This window comes from Penicillium odoratum (assembly GCF_028828045.1).
Source record: "Penicillium odoratum strain IBT 22623 chromosome Unknown utg000005l_segment0_segment0, whole genome shotgun sequence".
Classification (NCBI taxonomy): domain Eukaryota; kingdom Fungi; phylum Ascomycota; class Eurotiomycetes; order Eurotiales; family Aspergillaceae; genus Penicillium; species Penicillium odoratum.
Genome location: NW_026643147.1, coordinates 504,920 through 525,282, shown reverse-complemented (window position 1 = coordinate 525,282; position 20,363 = coordinate 504,920). Strand labels below are relative to the sequence as shown.

At 48.7% G+C, this 20,363-nt stretch overlaps 10 protein-coding genes across 10 annotated transcripts; 3 read left to right on the top strand and 7 right to left on the bottom strand.

The window, feature by feature from the left end:
* Positions 1–285: 285 nt before the first annotated feature.
* Positions 286–1,813, bottom strand: N7520_005731 (acetylornithine transaminase; the record flags this gene model as incomplete). Its single annotated transcript, XM_057139665.1, has 3 exons — positions 286–1,350; positions 1,411–1,650; positions 1,706–1,813. 3 exons carry the CDS (start codon positions 1,811–1,813, stop codon positions 286–288), a joined length of 1,413 nt encoding a protein of 470 aa, XP_056993671.1.
* Positions 1,814–2,050: 237 nt separating this feature from the next.
* N7520_005730 (succinate dehydrogenase assembly factor 4) lies at positions 2,051–2,467 on the top strand (the record flags this gene model as incomplete). The annotated part of the gene is made up of 1 exon (XM_057139664.1): positions 2,051–2,467. One exon carries the CDS (start codon positions 2,051–2,053, stop codon positions 2,465–2,467), a length of 417 nt encoding a protein of 138 aa, XP_056993670.1.
* Positions 2,468–3,505: 1,038 nt separating this feature from the next.
* On the top strand, positions 3,506–4,284 carry N7520_005729 (uncharacterized protein; the record flags this gene model as incomplete). Its single annotated transcript, XM_057139663.1, has 2 exons — positions 3,506–3,668; positions 3,740–4,284. 2 exons carry the CDS (start codon positions 3,506–3,508, stop codon positions 4,282–4,284), a joined length of 708 nt encoding a protein of 235 aa, XP_056993669.1.
* A 756-nt stretch (positions 4,285–5,040) lies between these two features.
* Positions 5,041–7,419, bottom strand: N7520_005728 (uncharacterized protein; the record flags this gene model as incomplete). The annotated part of the gene is made up of 1 exon (XM_057139662.1): positions 5,041–7,419. One exon carries the CDS (start codon positions 7,417–7,419, stop codon positions 5,041–5,043), a length of 2,379 nt encoding a protein of 792 aa, XP_056993668.1.
* A 1,319-nt stretch (positions 7,420–8,738) lies between these two features.
* N7520_005727 (uncharacterized protein) lies at positions 8,739–9,192 on the top strand (the record flags this gene model as incomplete). Its single annotated transcript, XM_057139661.1, has 3 exons — positions 8,739–8,785; positions 8,846–8,935; positions 9,036–9,192. 3 exons carry the CDS (start codon positions 8,739–8,741, stop codon positions 9,190–9,192), a joined length of 294 nt encoding a protein of 97 aa, XP_056993667.1.
* Positions 9,193–10,153: 961 nt separating this feature from the next.
* On the bottom strand, positions 10,154–11,129 carry N7520_005726 (F1F0 ATP synthase subunit 5; the record flags this gene model as incomplete). The annotated part of the gene is made up of 4 exons (XM_057139660.1): positions 10,154–10,267; positions 10,320–10,409; positions 10,478–10,792; positions 10,968–11,129. The coding sequence occupies 4 exons, from the start codon at positions 11,127–11,129 to the stop codon at positions 10,154–10,156; spliced, it is 681 nt and encodes a 226-aa protein (XP_056993666.1).
* A 661-nt stretch (positions 11,130–11,790) lies between these two features.
* On the bottom strand, positions 11,791–12,817 carry N7520_005725 (Mob1/phocein family protein; the record flags this gene model as incomplete). Its single annotated transcript, XM_057139659.1, has 4 exons — positions 11,791–12,032; positions 12,086–12,219; positions 12,274–12,367; positions 12,430–12,817. The coding sequence occupies 4 exons, from the start codon at positions 12,815–12,817 to the stop codon at positions 11,791–11,793; spliced, it is 858 nt and encodes a 285-aa protein (XP_056993665.1).
* A 1,916-nt stretch (positions 12,818–14,733) lies between these two features.
* On the bottom strand, positions 14,734–15,180 carry N7520_005724 (CMD-domain-containing protein; the record flags this gene model as incomplete). The annotated part of the gene is made up of 1 exon (XM_057139658.1): positions 14,734–15,180. One exon carries the CDS (start codon positions 15,178–15,180, stop codon positions 14,734–14,736), a length of 447 nt encoding a protein of 148 aa, XP_056993664.1.
* A 628-nt stretch (positions 15,181–15,808) lies between these two features.
* N7520_005723 (putative intracellular protein transport protein (Sat1)) lies at positions 15,809–18,397 on the bottom strand (the record flags this gene model as incomplete). The annotated part of the gene is made up of 3 exons (XM_057139657.1): positions 15,809–16,692; positions 16,740–17,795; positions 17,857–18,397. 3 exons carry the CDS (start codon positions 18,395–18,397, stop codon positions 15,809–15,811), a joined length of 2,481 nt encoding a protein of 826 aa, XP_056993663.1.
* A 952-nt stretch (positions 18,398–19,349) lies between these two features.
* On the bottom strand, positions 19,350–20,156 carry rrg9 (mitochondrial ribosome assembly protein RRG9; the record flags this gene model as incomplete). Its single annotated transcript, XM_057139656.1, has 1 exon — positions 19,350–20,156. One exon carries the CDS (start codon positions 20,154–20,156, stop codon positions 19,350–19,352), a length of 807 nt encoding a protein of 268 aa, XP_056993662.1.
* Between the last annotated feature and the right edge of the window lie 207 nt (positions 20,157–20,363).

The following is a 20,363-nucleotide window of genomic DNA, read 5'->3' as shown; positions in this document are numbered from 1 at the left end:
AGGTTCAACCCTCCAGGGCAACGCTTATCACGGCAGGTGGAGGTTCCACGGGCTCCACAACCACGCGTTCATCTTGTATCCGCCTTGGCAGAATCCGGACTAGTAAACTCCACTTTTGAACCTTCAACCTAAAATGACTTTTTTCTATTCTAATCGTACCCGCTTCTATGAACATGGGAAGTGGAAACCAAGAAAAAGGGAAACAGAAATATACGCTTCGCTCCAAATCAACGAAATGGAATATCAAACAGATAACATGGACGTTCAAATCATATCAACCGTGGTTTAGGACTTGATGACGGCCTCCAATGACTGCTCCAGAATGTTCAAACCAGACTTGATCTGGTCAGCAGTGATGTTCAAAGCAGGAACAAAGCGGAGGCAGCCATCTCCAGCAGTGATAATCAACATGCCGCGCTCACGGGCAGCAGTAATGATATCACCGGCCTTGGCACCAACGGATGGGGATAGTTGCAGACCCAGGATCAGACCGCGGCCACGAATCTCCGAGATAGCATCGGGGTACTTCTCCTGGAGAGCCTTGAAGCCAGCAACAAACAAATCCGACTTCTCCTGGACACCGGCCTGGAGCTCGGGATCAGCGAGACGCGCGAGAATGTGATAGGCAACACGGCAGGCCAGAGGGTTACCACCAAAAGTGGTACCGTGGTCACCGGTCTTGATGTGCGAGGCGACAGTCTTGCCAGAGACAATAGTCGCACCGATAGGGATACCGTTACCGAGGGCCTTAGCGGAGGTGAGGATATCAGGGTGAGCAGCTTCGCCTGAGGTGGGGGCCAGCGAAGGGTGGGCGTGAGCCCAGAGGCTACCGGTACGGGAAAGTCCGCACTGGATCTCATCAAAGATCAGGACAGCTCCGACCTCGTCGCAACGCTTGCGCAGAGCCACCAGGAACTCGGGAGTGGCCACATTAACGCCACCCTCACCCTGGATGGGCTCGACGATCACACCACAGGTCTTATCAGTGATAAGAGTCTGCAGTTGCTCGATGTCGTTGTAGTTGCCGTACTTGAAACCCGGGAGCATGGGAGAGAAGGGAGTCTGGTATTTAGGGTTGGGAGTGGCAGACAGAGCACCCATTGTGCGGCCGTGGAAGGAGTTGTGGAACGAGACGAACTCGTGCTTGTCACCGGAGGGATCGATAGTGCGGCCGACCTTGCGGGCGAACTTGATGGCGGCCTCGTTGGCCTCGGTTCCCGAGTTGCAAATGAAGACCTGCGAGGCATCGCGCATCGCACCTGACTCACGGGTCAGGTTGATCAACAATTGACTCAGAGCACCGGTCCAGGGGTTGTGGTAAAGGTTTGAGGCATGGATGAGAGTCTCGGCCTGTAGAGTCGCATTAAATCAGCAATCATCCTGCAACATAGAAACCCAAATAGTGCACACCTGCTCCGCAATAATCTGGGAGATCTCCGGGTCGCAATGACCAAGTGAGTTTACTGCAATTCCAGCAGTCAAATCCAAATAGCGACGGTTCTCCATGTCCCACAGGTAGCAGCCCTGGCCCTTCATCATCATGGGGGCGGGGCGAACATAGGTCGGCAGCATGAACGGAGCCCGTTCCTTAATGAAGGACGATGTGACCGAATCGGGTGAGGGGTCAGGGTTAGGCAAGGCTGACTCCTTCTATATACTAATTAGTTCTCAATCTGGTACCCATTTGCGTTAAAAATTTGTATACCTTTGCCTGAGGGGCATTTGAGCTGGCGAATCGTCGGATCGGTGACTCAATGGAAGGAAGTCTGGTTGCACGAGGCAGGCGGCGCGCGGCCACACGAATAGCAGACATATTTAACAATCAGATTATTTCCAAATAAATCAATTGTCAACTTGAGGCAGTGAAAGAATCAAGAAAGCATCTGATCGGATCGCAGATGTCCCGAGGAAATAAAAAGGGCCGCGATATCGGGATCCGCAAACCTTAGTCAGAAATCGGAGTCACCACCCGATTACTCGGAACCTACTTTGCCGCAATGCGCGCATGCGAATCTTGAACCCTCCATTCGTGACGCACAAATCCCTCAAAATGTTCTTCTCCGTTGCTCTACCCCGTACACGCCTTCCCCTTAGTCGAGTCTCGGTGCGATCAATCTCCACCACCAGTGCTTTGCGCAACAACGCAGACGGCAAGCCCGCCTTCGCATTTGCAAAGGGTCCCGCTCCCCCACGTCTCCCCAAGGAAGAACAGGAGATCTTCGAAGAGCTCCAAAAGCGGTCAACAGGCGCTTTCAGCACACCGCAAGTCAACCAGTCGCCCAAGGCCGAGATCAAGGTCAACGGCAACGGCGAAGAGCTTCACCCCGATGCGCCGCAAGGCCTGAAGCCCGAATTCGAGGGCGATACGAACCCCAAGACTGGCGAGGTTGGAGGACCTAAGAATGAGCCTCTTCGATGGGGTGCTGCCGGTGATTGGAGTTATGGTGGCCGGGTGACCGATTTCTAAGCGGTTGACGGATTGACAGTCAAGTCCTTGTGTATTGCATTAAGCTGGCGTTGGGAAATAATTGATGCTCTTTCTGTGCATCAGGAGATGATGTAAATATTGTATACATATGGTGAATGAATCACAACTCTGTTGATATTGGACCGTCACTTTTCTCGCTCGACATTCCCCGATTTTTCGCTCATAGGCCAAACTGCCTATCCGAGCTTTCACTATATATTGCCTAAGTATGCCACTAATGCAAGTCGTCGACCTTCTGGTGTTTCCTTTTTACGCAGGGTTTGAGGGCGATAAAAGAAATTGCAATAATCGATAGTGTAGCTTCTACACACATAGTTTGTCATTTGTAGACTTCCAGGCCTTTGATAAATGATTATGGACAGATTATACTAGATGGCATTAAATTATTACATAAATAGGCAAAGACAAAAGCATAGTGAGGTTGAATGGTTTCATTTTTCTATATCTAGGTGTAAAGTAGATTACAATATGCCCGGTTATATATCTACCCACTGATATCGAATTGTATTAGTCCAGCACGATGTAGCCTAGAATTGAACGGATTTAATACATAGAACAAGATAGCCTATAAATTCAACTTTCATAGTATTATGTACCAAATTTTAGACATATCTGTTCCATCGCCAGATGATGGCGGAATGAGTAACACATCTGTCAATTATATTTGCATAAATCTCTATAACTTTCCTGCTATAAATAGTCATAAGGCTTCGTAAGACCTAGTATTAGAGAAATAATATACCTTAGGGGGGTAGCCTTAAATGAGCGCCTTGAAAATATCAGGTCTAAGCTAGATACTGAAATAATGCAGGTTTAATATGAATTGTTTTTTTTGCTTCGACTTCTCCTTAGACTTCTTACTCCTGCCCTAACTTTACTTCAGACAAGACACGGTGATAGATGATCTGACCAGCATCCAGATTTCTTCCTGCTTCTTTAAATCTTCTTCTTTCTCCCTCATCTCATTGATTCACCCTTCATCTCATTCATCATTTACTCACTTTACGCAACACAACCATGGACTCCTCCACTCTATCAATCCCCAAAGCAGCTATGGATCCCACTACTCTGCCAGATGAGAAGCCTGCTCCCGAAAACACCACCGATCATCTCACTACGCCAAAGCAGAACCCTGCTCTCGAAGAAATCAAATTCGGGCCCATCCTCGATGATCTCAAGCGTAAGCACTCATCACATCTGAATATCAAACTAATGCTGATCATGTACACCCTCACTAATCGAGATACATAGGACTTGATTCCGCCGCCGCAGCGGACCCTGATGCAATGACTGGGACCCCCGAGAAAATCGCAGCTTTTCGAGCTACCTGCACCAAGCACTACGCAGATATCATCAAGGCCCTCGAAATGCAGCTCGATGTTACCAAGCAAGCTCAAAGATACACCGACGAAGTGAAGAAGAACGCCCCTATCGAGCTGAAGGAGTTCCTCGATCCCCACACTCCCAATGAGGAAGCCGCTGACAATTTGGAGAGTATCGCGAGCTACATCAAGCCTATTGCCAATCATCTTTCTGGTGTCAAGAAGAACAATATGATGTTACCTATTCTGAAGAAGCAACTGGAGAGGATGCAAGCTGCTAAGTCAAAGCAAAGCTTCGAAAAGATGATCCCCGTCCTTGTCGACTTGATCAAGCAGAATGAACACCTGATGAATGATTTGACTCAGCTTCTGTTCGACTTTGTTGGTGCAAGAATGGCGCTTGAGGAGCGTGTTGCTAAGAATACTGTTGCTGTCGGTGACAAGGAACTCAACATTGATACCCTCAAAATTTGATTATGGAAGTAGGGTGTCGAGAGGAAGCAATGAGACTCTACCCGTTCTTGTGCTCCATTAACGTGTTAGATTTGTCGACACGATACCTTTGGGGAACCTGCGACCAGTCAAGCTTCCGTACTTGTGCTTTTTGACCTTTCTTTTATGAATGTGAACCCTCCAGGATATTTTATGCGGTGGCGGCATTTGCTATCTTCTACAGGCATTGATAAAGGAGGGTCAAGCACTGACTGCATATTGCAAGCCCTAGAGTCTACGAGGTCGAAAATTGTAAAGGAATAAAAAAGTCTCCTTTCGTGCTTCATGTCAGATTGCACATTCTTTGTTTTCTTTATTCGCGAGTTTGAATGCAAGTTGATGTGATTTTCACTTCTGGTAAAAGTAGATGGCAGTTCGTAGACGTAATTTAATCTCTCTCATATCCCATCACCTTTTTGTGATCAGTTTACCTACTCTTCAAATGAACTTGGCTTGCCTTTTGCGATCGTAGTAGTAGACAGCCTTGTCTAGTAGGATCAACGCATGGAATGCAGACTTGATCAAGATCACGAAGAATTTATATGACAGTAATACCGTCATGCTAAAGCCAAGTAAAGCAACGCTATGCTTCTTTATTTGCATATTTCTATGATTGATGTAAATATCATTAACAGATTAAGAAAACTGGCAGCTGAAAGCTCCAGTGGGAATATCGATTCGCTTCTGATAAAAAACTGAAATCATAAACTGTAGTTATACATGGGTAAAATCGATCCATCAGCCTTTGAAATCATCGGCACTATCGGTGTTGAAATCGCTGACACTCCCACGGCGAAGGGCGAGAAGATTCTTGTTCGCCAGCTCCTCCGAAGCTCGCTCCGAGGCGCGTTCAGCAGCCCGCCATCGGTTGACAGCTTGCTCGACATCTTCAAACATTTCTCTCGAATCTTGAATGATGCCACCCTCATCACCATCACCAGACTGGGAGCTCTCGCGAGAGCCACGGTCATTGATCATTGGGAAGTGGGGACCAAAATCGCGCTCAGGAACCGGGTTGAACATGATAGCGTTTGCAAACATGCGGATGAACTCCTTTTCTAATTGTGCAGAGTTCACGATGCCCTTTGGAGGGAGGAGATCTTCAGTCTTGGGCAGCATGAGCGCATTGTTCTTCGATGAGGCCCCTGCACCAGGCGCTGGAGATTCACCATCACCCGCAGGTGTGTTGACTGCTTCTGTTGCCATAGCCACGGCCTTACTGCCTTGATGAACAGCAGATTTGATGGTCTTAAGATCCTGAGGTCGATAAATAAGATCATGGTAGCCCGGAGCATCTCGTTCCCCCAACGGTTTAGCAAAAATAGAAGCAAGTTTATGAGTGGTCACGTCATTCAAAATTGTCCCAGCTGTCCGATGGAAACCACGAGCACACATCACATACCGAGATGTGTCAAATCTCAACCCCTCTGAAGGAGTAGACTCTTGTTCGGCTGACTCGCTCGGCCCTCGCTTGCGCTTGGAACGTGCCTTCGGAGTCTCCTCAGCGCTTGTGGTGCCACCCTTCTGGCGCTTCGAGGCGCGCAAATCACGCTCTGGATCGTCCGGCACTGGGGACATGCCACGTGAGGCCACAGATCGACCTCGACTCTGTGTTGAAGCGGAGCTAGCGGCTCGTCTCTTCCGAGTGGAAGGTGGTTTCTCAGTTTTATTGCTCGCGAGCGGTTTCTGATCCAGCCCCGGTCCACGGCGAGATTTCTTTCCTCGGGGAGGCGACATCTCCATGCCGTCGGGAGAAGGTGCTCTTTCACTTATAGGACTGACATCCTCGGGTAGAGGTCGGACTGGAGATGCTGGAGAATCTGGAATACTCAGGCGGGGAGTTCTCTTCCATGGTGTCGAGGAACCCGGTGTATCAATAGAGAGCCGTGGCCGTGAACTGCGTGATTCAGAGAATGAAGGAATGACCACGCTCGGTGTTTGTGACATTCGCGGGTGGCCGATAGGAACAGGGGTTTGAGCGGCCGATGATAATGGCCCAGGGGTGCTGGGTACGGCCGAGACCGAGGGCTTGTGCTGGCTTGCGGGTAGGGCGGGGGGTGGTAGAGTTTGTTTGGCAGATGTGGGATTGACTTGCGGAGTTGCGGTATTGGGTAAAATGGTAGAGTATGGAGATTGTGGAGGTGGTTCAAGCTGCCATTGTTGGAAGCTTGGCTGAGGAAGAGTTGGTTGGGGGGTCGAGACATCTGGAGCACTCGGCTTCCCTGTGGCTGGAGTTCCTGAGATAGAACGTGGTGCAAGCTGTGATGGATGGGAAGGAGGTCGTTGTGCTGGAGCAGGCGTTGTAGGAGCTACTTGAGTCCGAGGCGCAATCGGTGATGGGATAGCATGCGGCGCGCCTTGAAGAGCTGAATGTGGCAGTTGTGGGGGTGGTGGCACTGGTGCGATGGGTTTGCTAGACGGCTGAACAGGTATTTCTTGGCCTTCTTTTGAATCCAAAGCAGAAACAGGTGGCTTGATAGGCAGTTGCTCTGTCGGTTTTGCCCATGTTTTCGCAGCTGCAGGGATAGCTATCGGTCCAGGGTGCTCTCGACGCGGGGTTTCCTGCTTCACATCCACATCCTTCGGTTCTGGGCGTTTGGGTTTCGTAACTGGTGGTGCAGCATCAGCTACTCCTTCGACTGAAGCGGATGAATCCTGCGCCTCTTTCTTGATACGTTGGATCTGGTCCTGAATCGCATCGTACTCTCTTTCATTCTCCCTAATTTCCTTTGTCACTAGTTCTCTATACCGTGCATAGAGATGCGACACTAGTTCTGGCACCCGCACGGCATGGGTAACTCCATCAGCCAATCCTTCTGGTCGCGGGCTGGAGATCTTCCGCTTCTTCGAATTGGTGGTCGTACTTTCCGTTGGTACTCCATTAGAGCCTTTGGCCGTATCCCGATCGAATCCATCGCGCAGCAGGGTTGAATACAGGTCCTCCAGGGCCTCAGGGCTTAGGCGATCGGCACTAAACGCGGCATTGTCACGAATTAACGGGTTGGCGCTCAATAGGCTCGAGATGGACGCAAAGCTCGCCGGGCGCACATCGGAGGTCGCGAGGGACTGAAAGAAGAGCAGGGATTCAAAAGGAGTGTAGGCCGACAGAGGAGGCATTCCCCATTGCCCACCCGGGTGGCCGTTTGGGAGGAGAACTTTAGGGATGGGGGCCACGGTGGTTGGTGGAGAGGAACTGCGGAAGGGTGGTTCGTGTGAAGATTTCGATCGGGCTAGAAACGGATGTCGGTCGCGTGGAGGGATAGGGGTGTTATGGAGGGGTAAGAAGCGCACGCGACGGGGTTTTCAAAGGAGACCGACCCTAAGCTCCCAAACCAGGGAAGATCGCGAAGTTTCCCGATGAGAAAGTGATGAAAAGGTGGGTTTCAGTACAAAGTGATCGCGACGTGACCAGGTTGCAGGTTCTGGTGTACAGTAAATTACGGTATTGTCAAAGTCACATGATATGGTTGCTAGAGCCACGCATTCTTCTGTTTACTTGATCTATAGCATTTACGGGGTATACTTCAACCATCGATTACAATACTCTTCTGATACCACTATGCTGGAATATTATCTACAATCTACTAGTATAGATTGATTATAGAGTAGGCTATAGATCAAGCTTATGTGTAATCTTCATTCCCATTTTCCAATAAAGTATGCCCCTTAAAAGTCACCCAGTCGCAATCAAGTGAAACCCCCTTTTTTGTCCACAAAGTGGATCTAATCAAACTTCGGGACATCCCCCTGAAAGATGGCAGTAGTGTAGACAGCTAATCCCGCCTAAGTGGCTCTAACTCGATCTCCCGCATCCCCCCCCCCCAATGACGTGAAGAGCCCCCTTGTAATACCATGACACACTTCCCCTTGCCGGTGGATATTCTTTGACCTCCACGCCGGCGACTAGTAAGATAGTCTGTGGGTTAAGATCGTCCTCCTTCAGCTTGAAGTTTCTTTTTTTCTTCTCTTCTTTCCCCCTCATTCCTCAAAGCTATTTCCGAAGATACTCTCAATCACCGCAAGGGCCCGCTGCCAGTCCCTCAGAATTATCCGTGCATTGTATATCTCCGGTATGTATCAAAACTGCCCCCTCCCCCTTTACCCTTCGTGATACATTACCCCCCCTCCCGTTCCTTGGAGTTCCCGAAGTATACACAACTACAACTCTCAGCTTCAAAGCTGACATCCACTCCAGAGTCTACTATTCTTATAATTTCAACCCTCCTGTGACCCTTGGCTGGTCCAGGTCTCCGTCCTCGTCCTTCCTACATCCTTGAAAGAAGGTATATTCTTATTCTTGGCCACGTACTGCCCCTCCCGACAGTCGCACATACCCCAGGACAAGCAAAAACCTTCTCGAAGCTCCAAGCTTCAAGCTTCAAGCTATCAGCTTGAACATACTTCCAACTTTCTAAGCCATCAACCAAAGCTCCACAATGTCCGGCACAGAGCAAGAGTGGAAGCCCAAGATTCGGCCTCAGTCGTGCGTCTCACCCAACAGCCAAGCTCACCCCGAACAAGGATGTTGACCAACACATGGCAGGACCATGGCGCAGGCCTTTTCCAGCGCTTTGGACAGCGCATTCTCGCTCGACAGCGATGTAAACCACCTCTCCCAGACCGTCGACCAGAAGTAAGTATTACCCCCCAAAACTCGAGTCACAAACATGATCTCACCTCTATATTCGTTCGATATAAAGGAACGAAAAACTAACCCCGGACCTGGAAATTAGGAAACAGTACATGATGATTCAAAGCCGTGAGCTTGAGGCTCTGCAGCAACGTATCCGCGAGGCCGAAGAGCGGCTTAAGCTCCAAGGGGTCTCACAGTCAACCCGAGGACATAGCCAGACAACCGGTAAGGATGAGTCATCTCGGTCATCCCTGTAACCGCTGAACTTGTAGTCCGGTGATTGCGAAATATATCCCAAAGGGCAAGACTGATGCAAGACATTAGTTCCTTCCGAGGAATCTTACAATTCCCGACCAGAGCCGAAGCAAACGGAGGCATGATTGTGATTTGAACGCAGAAAGGGGAATATTGATGCGTTTTTTTTTTTTTTTTGCTATTGCTTTTGCCATCGCTATCGCTGCTCAAATGTACCCTCTTGTTTTGTTTTTGTATACCCGAATGGACGGGGCTATAGACAGACCCGTGGTTTTCGTGGCAGGGACCCGCCCCGCTCCGCGCTATTGTTTGCGGTCTCGTTCGTTTTTTTTCGATCGCTTTTGCATCAGAATCCCCATTTTCTGCCTTGTTGGCACTGCTACGGCGTAATCCGAGTTTTTGTTACTTACATATTACCTGCTAGATCTTCAATGACATGTAGGCCCGATTTCAACTTTTGTAGCCAATCATGATATTTGGTCAGATGTGAAGCATCGACGCCATGTCGGGCCGATTGCCCCTTGCTTCACTGCGGAATCGGTAGCTCCGCTACGGAGGGATAGATGATTGATCATCTTTCAAGCCGGTCATTGTACTGTATTCCAGTATTATATATGTCATGCCGGTAGGATCAGTTGAAACCTGAAATCCGAAACACTTGACCCTTGCTTTGTTCATATAAGTTATTTCATACTACTCCGTTTGCGGACTTCAAACCAACTGTGAAAGTGGAAAGTGAGGGCGTTGGGTTCGAAACTTGATACTTATCATATAAATCATACAGAACCAATTAAGATGAAAAAGTGTATTGTGCAGTTCACAAATAATGGAAACAAACGAAATGAAAACAAAGAGAGCGTCCAATCAGACTCCCTTTCCGCTTTCATCAAACGCTACCGTTCATGCAGGGCGATGCTATATCTAATCACATCCTCCCCACAAATCTCAAGGGCTATTTTACATTTACAAAGCATCGGTAAGAGCCTTGTTCATCTTGGCGATCTTGGAGGAGACGCTAAGGTCAACGGTACGGTCACCAATCTCGACAACAAGTCCACCAACAAGGTCGGGGTTAACCTGCGATAATCAGTTTTGTTCCAGAAGCTAATGAATGAATTGGGAAACGTACCTTGGTGACAACCTTGAGCTTCTTGCCCTGGCTGAACTCGGACTTGGCAACAGCCTTCTCCAGACGGGAGATGGTCTTGGTGTCAAGCTCCTACAAGATAAAATTAGCATTCGTAAACATTGAAATATCCCCCAGAACGCAAGAAACCGGGCACCCACCTGAGCGGAGGTGATGTTCAGCTCAATCTCGCCGTGGGCGGCGGACATCAGGATGGCGAACTTCTCGCAGACACCCTCGAGGGCACCGAGACGGTTGTTCTCGGCAAGGGTCTCGAGGAAGTTCTTGATCATATCAGCCTTGTCGGCACCGGCGACCTTCTGCAGCTCCTGGACGATAGAGGCCTTGTCGGCCTTGCTCAGGGTGGGAGCGCCGAGGATGGTGACGAGCTTCTTGTCGGCCTTGAGGACCTGGCCGAGGGCAGCGATAGCCTTGGCGGTGGGCTCGAGAGCGGCGGACTTGGAGGAGGCAGTGTACTACAAAGAATAAAATGTTAGAAGCCTGTCGTATAGGGTTTTGTTGCGTCCTGCAAGCTTCAATCTCCAATTGAAGACCGAGGGGGTGCACGATGGGAGGGGCCGGGGAGACACGGAGTCGCGCGAAAAAATTGATATCGCGGGAGTCGAGTCATCGAAAGATTCACAGGCATACCAGAGCAGAGGCGTAGGTGCCGTCAACGCCGAACAGGGCAACGGGAGGGCGGACATCCTGGGCCGGGGTGGCATAGGTGCGCAGACCGTTGAAGGCCGGGCGGGCGACGGAGAACTGCTGGGTGGCACGCAGGCCAGCGCGGGCGACACGTGCGGACATCATCGTGAATTGAGTGTGAGGAGAGCCTCGGGGAGGGAGGAGACCAAGAGATTTGAGATGGGGGGAGATGCGAGCGGCGGTCGGGTGCGTCGTGAAGGTTGAGTTGGAGGTCCGACTTCTTCCCGGATCACGTGGTGGATGAGGTAAGCGGCCCGATTTTCGCTGCTTTTCAGCATTGGATAAATCGACAACATTGATACTGTCAGCCCGGCTTCCGCAAGTATCCTGAATTGATTTGAAAAGTATCATTAAAGTGTTTATAATTGTTAACTAATGTATAAATGAATACATGAAGGTCATGAAAATTCGTTGAGACGACACAACACTACCACACAGTATCCTCAAATCCTCCAAGCACGGCATTTTACTTCGGAACCATAAGGAGTATGTCAGCAGACTCAAAGCAGCCATGAACTGGCCAAGTGATAAAAGCTGCATAAAACCTAGATGCAGGTCCTTTATCCGAGACGTTCACGTCAAGACACTGACGAGGCCGGTAAACAGAAAAAGTACATAAATCGACTAGTAATGCATGCTTCACGCCAGAAACGCCGTCGAGAGCCTCGCCTTTCATATCTCCACTGGCCGTTAAGATGATATCAAAAGCAAAAAAAAAACACCATCATGCACCGATGACCACGATTCTTACTAATAAAAATGAAACTCAATCACTGCGAAGCATACTGTCCACCAGATCTCCCAGTGGACCCCAGTAATCTTTCCCGCTGGCCAATTTGTGTTCGTCAATAAACAAGACGTAGTGCTTGAAGCTGGTGTTAAGGTGCGGTTCAAGTCCAAGGTGGACGATGATTGGGTAATGATGGCAGTAGATATGGGCGTAGACACGGTACAGACGCTTGAAGATCTGACGAAGAAGACTAGGGAAGGTCTTGGGGAAAGGAACGCCTATGATATCTCATAAGTAATGGTCCATGAGCACAGGATATCTTTATACATACCGATTCGACTCGGGAACATCTGTTCGTTGTCGATATTGCCTTGTACCCACGTCATCAGGTGCTCAATATACTCTGGTGCGGACATCTTTGTTGGTCGCTTGAAGTTCTCTGAGTCTTGCCATAAGTACTCGAATCTGTCTCCGTTAGCCTGGATCGGGCCGAAGTCTTATCTTCAAGGTCCACCATACTCATCAGTTGCCTTCATCTCTGGACATGAGGTCGGTGAGCAGAATTCAGTTAAGGAGCCGTAAAGGAGGTTGATCTGGTTGTAGAAATCGACAACTGGAAGACGGCGAGGTGTTAAAATGTAGCTGCATAGAAGGCAAGATGGCGGGTGATCATACCATTCACTGCAAGCCACTCATTCAAGTCTTCGCCTTCTGGGAGTTTCACAGCCTTGCGCAAACTGCCACTTCCTAGAGTAGCCTCGGCGAATTGCCTCAAATGGTAGCTGCTGGTGCCCTTGGCGGCAGAGCGGGGCTTGAAGGGGGCCCTTGTGCGTGCATTACTGGGAGGCGTCAGTCCATGGCAACCTTGTTTGAGAGCGCGCACCGCTGGCGACAGATAGGATGGTGGTTCTAAAGCAGGAATATGGGAGGTACGGGTGGTTTGGTAGAATGAGGGGCTGAGACTCAAGGAAGGGGATCGGGTCGGTGATTCGCCCAAGGCAGCAGAAGAATGAGCAGGGGTAGGAGGAGCGGGTACAGACATGGTGGTGATGAATGAAGCCATCTTCGTTCAGGAAAGAATCCCTTGTATTATGATTGCGGCGGGGTGAGCGCTGATCGCGACGTGCCTGCATTCCGATGTCAAAGGGTCAGCTGTGGCGTTCTCAAGAAATGAGATCTGGCATGCCGTACTCAAAGTGATTAAGGATATACGTTACTGTGCAAGTAACCCAAGGTTGAGACAGGATCGACGATGCGCGCAGGTGCAAGGGAAGAAGTGCTATCGGGTTTCAGCTCCACCAGATAAAGCGATCGAATCCATGGATGCAGTAACCCGTTGCCCCAGACAACCACAACTACGTCAGATCAATCTATACCCTATTCAGTTGCTTTCAAATTCACAAAATAAGAGAATTCTAGGTTATGAGAAGCAGATAAAACAACAAATTACCTGAAGATCTGTATGATTAATCAATTAATAAGGGGTTATTAGAGTCGGTCGGATGTTCCCGCTTCAAGAATGTTCAGATGGGAGAATATGTACACTTCCACGGGTATCTACTGTATCTAGTAGTAAACCGCAAGTACATCGCTGACCAGACTCTTAGTTGGATTTATTATACTACATCCATTTATCATTAGTTCCTACTCATGCCAACCTCCAACTCTGAAATATTCTTCTCACCTCCGATCTGGAAGTTTATCTGCTCCATGTTGATATGCAGCTCGCAAATTACCTTATATCCCAAACATATGTGAGTCATATTTTGAGTTAGAATACTAATTCAAGCTGGAGACTATTTGCTTCGACATTGAGATCAATTTGATAGGCAACAGAAACAAACCCCAAACGAGCATCGCTTCAGGTCAGAATAACGAAACAATCAGTACTCAACCCTTTAGACTAAGGTCAACACACTACAGCTTTGTTGCCTCGGAAGCCTCTTCCTCATAACTTTCCTCGAATGCAACCAACGTCATATCGGTGGGATCTAAAGCTAAACGGCCTGCATGAATCTTTGTAGGGTTCCAGCCTTTGCAAGTGCGCCTTTGGAGATTTAGAAAAATATTTCATCCATACCTAGAGACTGTTAGCTAAAGAAGAACTGCTGAGTCTGTTAAGAATCACCTAATTCCTCAATGAGCCCTGCAACCGCTGGTAGGTATTTATTTTGTTTTGTCACCCTAGAGAAGAAAGGAATTTGGCCGAATATATCACTCATATGTGCCCGATTACAAGAAGAGAAGATTTATGTTGGCATCTCGGATGTTAACCTTAGGCAGATAAAGGGTTGCAGTAAAGAAATTTGGATAATAAGAGCGTGAACCGCCACTCCCAGCACTGTATTGGGTACAATTAGTTGAGTCCTAGAAAGCAAGGTGAACACAAAAATTAACGCAGCACGGGCTTCATCTCGGTACTTTGGCTCTGTATTTCCACAAGGTATCACCATGAGTCTTGCACTTCCATCTCTTATGACATGTTCATGGACCCAATCGTCAACAACTTTGCCTCTTCTTACAGCTTCGCCGCCCTCTTCAGTGGTGATCTTGCTCCCGTTTTCCCTGTTAGAAAATATTAGCTGAGATAGCCACTTAGTTCAAACTTGTTGATGAATTTCGGAAGATATCTGCGGCATATTCGTTGATCGTTTTCACTGAAAAGCCAACTGGGATACCGATAAAAGGAAGTGAATAGACAGGAGTAGTGAAGCTGGCGCGTTGAGAGCACATCGAGTGTAAAAAACAAACAAAAAAGAGAAGATAGGGCGGCTAAGAGCGTTAATTGGAGTGACCGATGCGACTGTCTTGTATGTAGTTACTAGGACCACACTATGGAACACTCAGAAGAGTAGGATATTCAAGAAAGAGAAAACAAGGGAGAACGAAAGAGACCAGGGAGAATGAAAGAAGCATTCTCTGCTATGAAACACGAAGAAATCACACATCAACATCTCCATGAATATCAAATACTAATGTTCAATTCTTCTTCGATCCCAATTCCCTTGGCATCTCCCCATTCTCCGCCATCTCATTCAACACCCTCTCCGCAATCTTCATAGCATCCACACCAGCTGGAGCACCACAGTAGACAGTAGCATGGATGATAGCCTCTCGGATTTCAAGCTCACTCAGCCCGTTATTCCGAGCACCTCGAATATGAACGGCCAGTTCGGGCCCACGGTTGAGAGCCATCAGCATGCCGATATTGAGAAGACTGCGGTCTCTTCGCTCGAGTCCCGGTCTTGTCCAGACATTTCCCCAGGCCCATTCGGTGATGTGCTCTTGACCGGCTCGAGAGAATTCTGATGATCCATTCTCGAGAGCTTTGTCAACGTAGGCGTCACCGACCACGGCACGGCGGACTTTGAGTCCTTCTTCAAATAGGCTCTTGTGGAGATCGTCGAATTTGGGATCGGTGGACATTTCAATGCTTGATGAGGAGATGAAAAATATCAAAGTAGGAAGATTGATGTATTGAATGGGAGTCTATATTGGAACTGAGGTTTGTTCAGATGTTTACCTATTTTTGGTGTTAGGACCTAGAACCCCACTACACTTGGCGGTGTGATCTGACTAAACAGCGATGGTGTATTCAAGGATATGGATTATACTACCTATCGAGAAGCTGCTCCTAGGTCTCCTTCTCCGTCTCCTAATACCCTCGAGAGTCTAGCCTTTGGGAGTGTAAGAACCGTTCGTTCCGAGTCCCTTCCACACTAATCAACAGTACAAAGACCACATACAAGTCCAACTCCTTTCAAGTTCAAATGTTCTAGATATAAGTGGGGTTGGAAGCTCGAGAAGCCCAATCGAGTTTCTTAAGACGTCTGTAAACCATTCATGATGTATGGGAGTCAAGAATTATTTATTGAAGATGTGATAAGTACCTAAAAGATGTTATGGTAACAGTAGAATCTCACATCAAGATAGGTGACGGCACACCATGCAGGTGAGACCGAGGAACATATCCACAAACGGATAGGGGAATATTTAGACAAATACACAAGAAGCTGTTTACACAGCAGTCACCAAAATAACATCGAGATCACGCTCAAATAGCGTACCCGTCGTTCTCTTCTGGCAATGGTTCCCGGACACTCTCGCCGTAGACAGTCAGCGGGATGGAAATTTCGAATGATTCACAGCCCAAATGCTCCAAGGCAGAAAGGACTTTGCCACGATCATCAGAGGATATGGACTCAAGCAGGTTTACACCCGAAGGCCCAGGACCATTCTCATTGAGCAGGTTCGGAGTCACGAACTCGAAACGCAGGTCCCAATCAAGGGTGACGCCACTGGTGAGAATAGTCGGGGTTGCAGTAATAGGTATAGCAGGACTGAAAACCACACGGGTGGCATAAAGGGTATTTTCAAACAAGGATGCATGAATGCGACGGGTAGTTCGGTGGATACTGGCGTTTGATCGAACAGCCAGAGTGGGCACGACTTTCTCAGACGTTTCCAATGAAGCTCGCACAGCATAACATGGGATGGCAGCATTGCCGAAATCCACTGTAGCAATGATGGTTTCGCCAATTCGGTGTACAGGACGGTTCAGGACGACAACAGCAATGCGTTTGCCATCGCGCGCAATCTCAAATCTATTGGGACTGCGTCGCGATGATTGAGGTGCTTGATTACTGCGAAGAATTGCCATGTCGATGATATCCTTGCAGGACAGCGCCTGACGGGGACCGTCGTAGCTTGCTCGGCGCTCTGGGAGAGTACCCGGAGGAAAGAGAGAATTGGAGCGTGCACGCTGCTCAAGAATTTCATCTACGTATGAAATGAAATCCCCCGCTGAATTCCAAAGTCCACTCAGGCTTTGGGGTTTCGCAACTACCGAAGTGTTGGGTCCAACCTTTTGGACCTTGGCTTCGTCACGCAGAAGCACATACGGAGACATTAAATCATGACCCAAGACATCGCCATTGTCTGTGAATGTTAGCAAGCGATAAGCTGAAATTAAGAATATCACTCACCATTTACTCCGCTATATACACGGAAGGGGATGTTGACGCGGTTGACCCGCTGAGTATCGTTAGGCGCACTAGGCCTCTGCGTTCCAATCACTAGGTTGTAAGATATTTTGATAGCTTTCCCTTTATGACTCGCCGGGAGTCCTCTTGGAAGGGAGAATGAAAAGGAATAAGACTGTTCTTCCCCCGGTGCCAGTCGCAGGTCAACAAAAAGGAGAGACTGTGGAGTGGAAAGCAGCGGGATTGAGCGGGACGAAGCAACTCCGCGCATGTCGCGGAGACCATCGAGTTCGTTATTCGATAAGAGACCGTTGATGGATTCCTCAATGGCGTTCCACTTGAGCGCACCCCAAAATCCCCCTCCTTTGCGAGAACGCTCAGCACTGGCGGAGCTCTGTCGCCCTGGGAGCCCACCTGTGCCTGCTTGGCCACCAACCACTCCCTTGCGTTTGACTTCATCAAAAACAGACTGGTCGACCAAGGAGCCGTCGACTGTAAATGATGCACTAATCTGTGCGTAGCCCATCAGCAGCGCTTGGCTGTCTGCGGACTTAGAAATGGAAGGCACTATACTCGAGTGATGTCGCGCATGTCGGACAGGAGACGGTGCATGTCCTCCCTGTGCCGAGTAATTTGTATATTCAGATGCCAATGTCTCTGTCGACTGATCACTGACCGAGTAGAACTCGCCACTGCTTCGGCTGCTTCCATTCACACTGGTGGCCGATATAATGCGCGTGACCTGTTGATGCGATGGTGGCCCCAACCCTGAAGCATCTCTCCGCGGGATTTTCCCTGGTGATGGGAGTCGTGCGGATTTGGGCGAGGGGGACGGGGCGGGGTGATTGGGTTGGTTTGGAGTGGTCGGGAACTTGAAATCAAAGGAAGGTAGCGGAGGTCTTCGTGCAGGGCGTAACGGCTCTTTTGGATCCACAGGGCTTTCTGCAATGGATACAGGACGACTTGTGCCTCCTAGATCGTTGGTGTCAACTCGTAGCTTCCCAGGGGGAGATTCGTCAGACTCCCTCAGTGGCAGACCACGCATGGGAGCCCTGGCCGCTAGACAATGACCATTGTTAGTTCATTACCCCTGGTTATTATACTGACGCGTCGAGCATACCTTTTTTATATGAATCATCATAGCTATCATGCCTCCTGGGGACGATTTGGAGACTGCTTGAGCGCCCATGGCTCCTTGCAGGTTTGCCCCGACTCAAGTGCGGCGAAGATGATTTATCCGGCTGACCTTCACTATCAATTGAAAGAATTGATACCGATCGTTTATTGCTGTGTCCAGGCTGCCAGCTTCGAGGGGTGGAGGAGGGGCTCCCGGCGGGCGGGAAGCTCTGAGAGGTGACGAGTGGGGAGCTCAGGGATGAAGCAGTTCGGTGGGCAGGTGGCCGTCTTGGAGAGCCAATCGAGAAGGATCGTCGATCTGAAAAGAGTCTTTGGGGCGACTTGAAGCCAAAGAAGGAGTCGGAGTTATTGTTGCTGGAATGGTTGGCGACTCGAGACGGCTTGCGATGATGCTGGTTCTCAGCAGAGCTGGCATCAGGCCTGACCTCTGCTATATTTTTGAATGTGATAGTACATTCCACGTCCTCCCCTGCAAAGATTGTTTGGTCCTTCCATTTCACGAAGACCTGGATGTTGGATGGCATGGCGGCGCGGTCAGCATGTGGGCCGAAGGCTGTCTCGGAGGTGGATCTTCAATTTGCGGGGCGAAGGAATTGACAAGCGATTAAAGCAGATCATAAGGAGTGTGTCGACATTCGAGACCTGTCACGTTGAAAGCGCCATGATGTGCGCAGGTTCGAGGTGCAAGGTACATTTGCTGCCGAGGTGGAGATCAGCGAGTTGCGTGACGGGCCTCCACAGTTCGAGCTCCGGTTCGGATTAGTTCAACTTAGTTCAAAGCGCGAAGTCTACCTTGATTACCTTCAACTTTTTCAATATTGCAGTAACAAAGGAAACATGATCAAATAATCCAGATGGAATATATATAGAACGTGTGAAGATATTATTGATTCCGGTACGTATATTTCCATGTCAGATCAAGCTGGTAGGGAGAAATTCTACAAAGGCAAGGGTCAACAACCCGGAGCTCTATATTAGCCTGCTTCCAAGGTTAATGCGAACAAAAAATCATTTCTTCCAGATGTATCCTATCTATCCCATATGACTATCTATCCCATATGACTATCTATCCCATATGACTATCTATCCCATATGACTATCTAGAGAACTACAACTTTCTTACACTACGATCAACTTCTACCTGGCTATTTCATGGGATAAACTGCATGAGCCTACCGAAACAACTCAGAAGGATAACGAGGGAGCTAGTACATGTACCCATTGAAGTATTCATACTGGAAGATACATATTCAAATTCTTCACGGATCACTTGTGCCGGGAAAGAACATATGAAAAAAATGAGCACCGAGTTAGTCTTGATCGAAAGATACTGAGGAAAACATTCCAAGGTTGAGATCAATTTCAAACATTTATTCAAAGATGGTTGTGTTGCTGCTAAAGCACTATAATATACATGGCTTGCTTGCCGACGAGGTACGTAGTGAACATTACCCCAATTTGAAGATAATACAGCCTCTATTTCGTATCCTCCTTATTTCCCGTATCCTCAATATCCTCAATATCCTCCAAACCCTTATCCTTCTTATACAGTATCTTGGAATCAGATAAAGACTGAGAACTCTTGGTCATCGGCCGGAGACCCAGCTCAGCCATATGACCCCAGATCCGCTCATGTCGCGCCTCCCACCGAGTACGCCGACTTTCAATCTCCTCAGGTTTCGGCCTCCACTTGCTCTTCAAAATGCGACGAATAGACTCGGGTGAGATCTTGAACTCTTCTGCCAGAACCGAAGTTGTAAATTGCTCCGGGGCACTTGCGTGTAAGGCTCGGATTCCGTCAAGAGCGTCAGGGGAAAGCTTCTTAGGAGGGTTCCAACCACCGGGGAACTTCTTGTCGAGGGCATGTTTCTGAGTCTTCCATGGTTCACGCTTCTTATTCTTAGACGCTTCCTGTTTCTTGTCGAATTTATTGCCCATGTCGGAAGTTTTGGAGAATTTGCGATCTTTGTGATCTTTGTTCTTGAAATCGGTCTTCTTCTTGAATGACTTCACCGAGTTCTTGAGTGAACGTTCGGAGGTTGTGCTCGATTCTGCAACGGGCTCGGATGCCTTCGCGGACTTGGAGCTGGAGATTGCATCTTGCGATTGTTCTTCAACTTGGCGGAATAGGGTGGTCGAGGTGAACAACCTAGATTGGCGGAGCGCTTGCGAATTGCGTACGGACCGGGAAGGGCGCAGACTTTGAGGAGCATCAGAGCGGAACAGGCTGCGGAAGACTGTCGGCAGGGCCAGCCTGTATGAGGCAGCACAGTGAGATGCCATTGTGAATGATGGTGATGCTAAAGGAGAGAAAATGCGCGGATGGGAAGAATGGAAATGCGCCACCGATAAGATAACCAGATTGTTGCCATTATTTCTAGGTGTCAATTAAGTACATGTACCAGCACATCAACAAGGCTTAAGGAGGCAGTTAGATTCAGGGTAGCATTTCCTTGATTAATATTAAAAATCAATCTCAAATAGCAAACA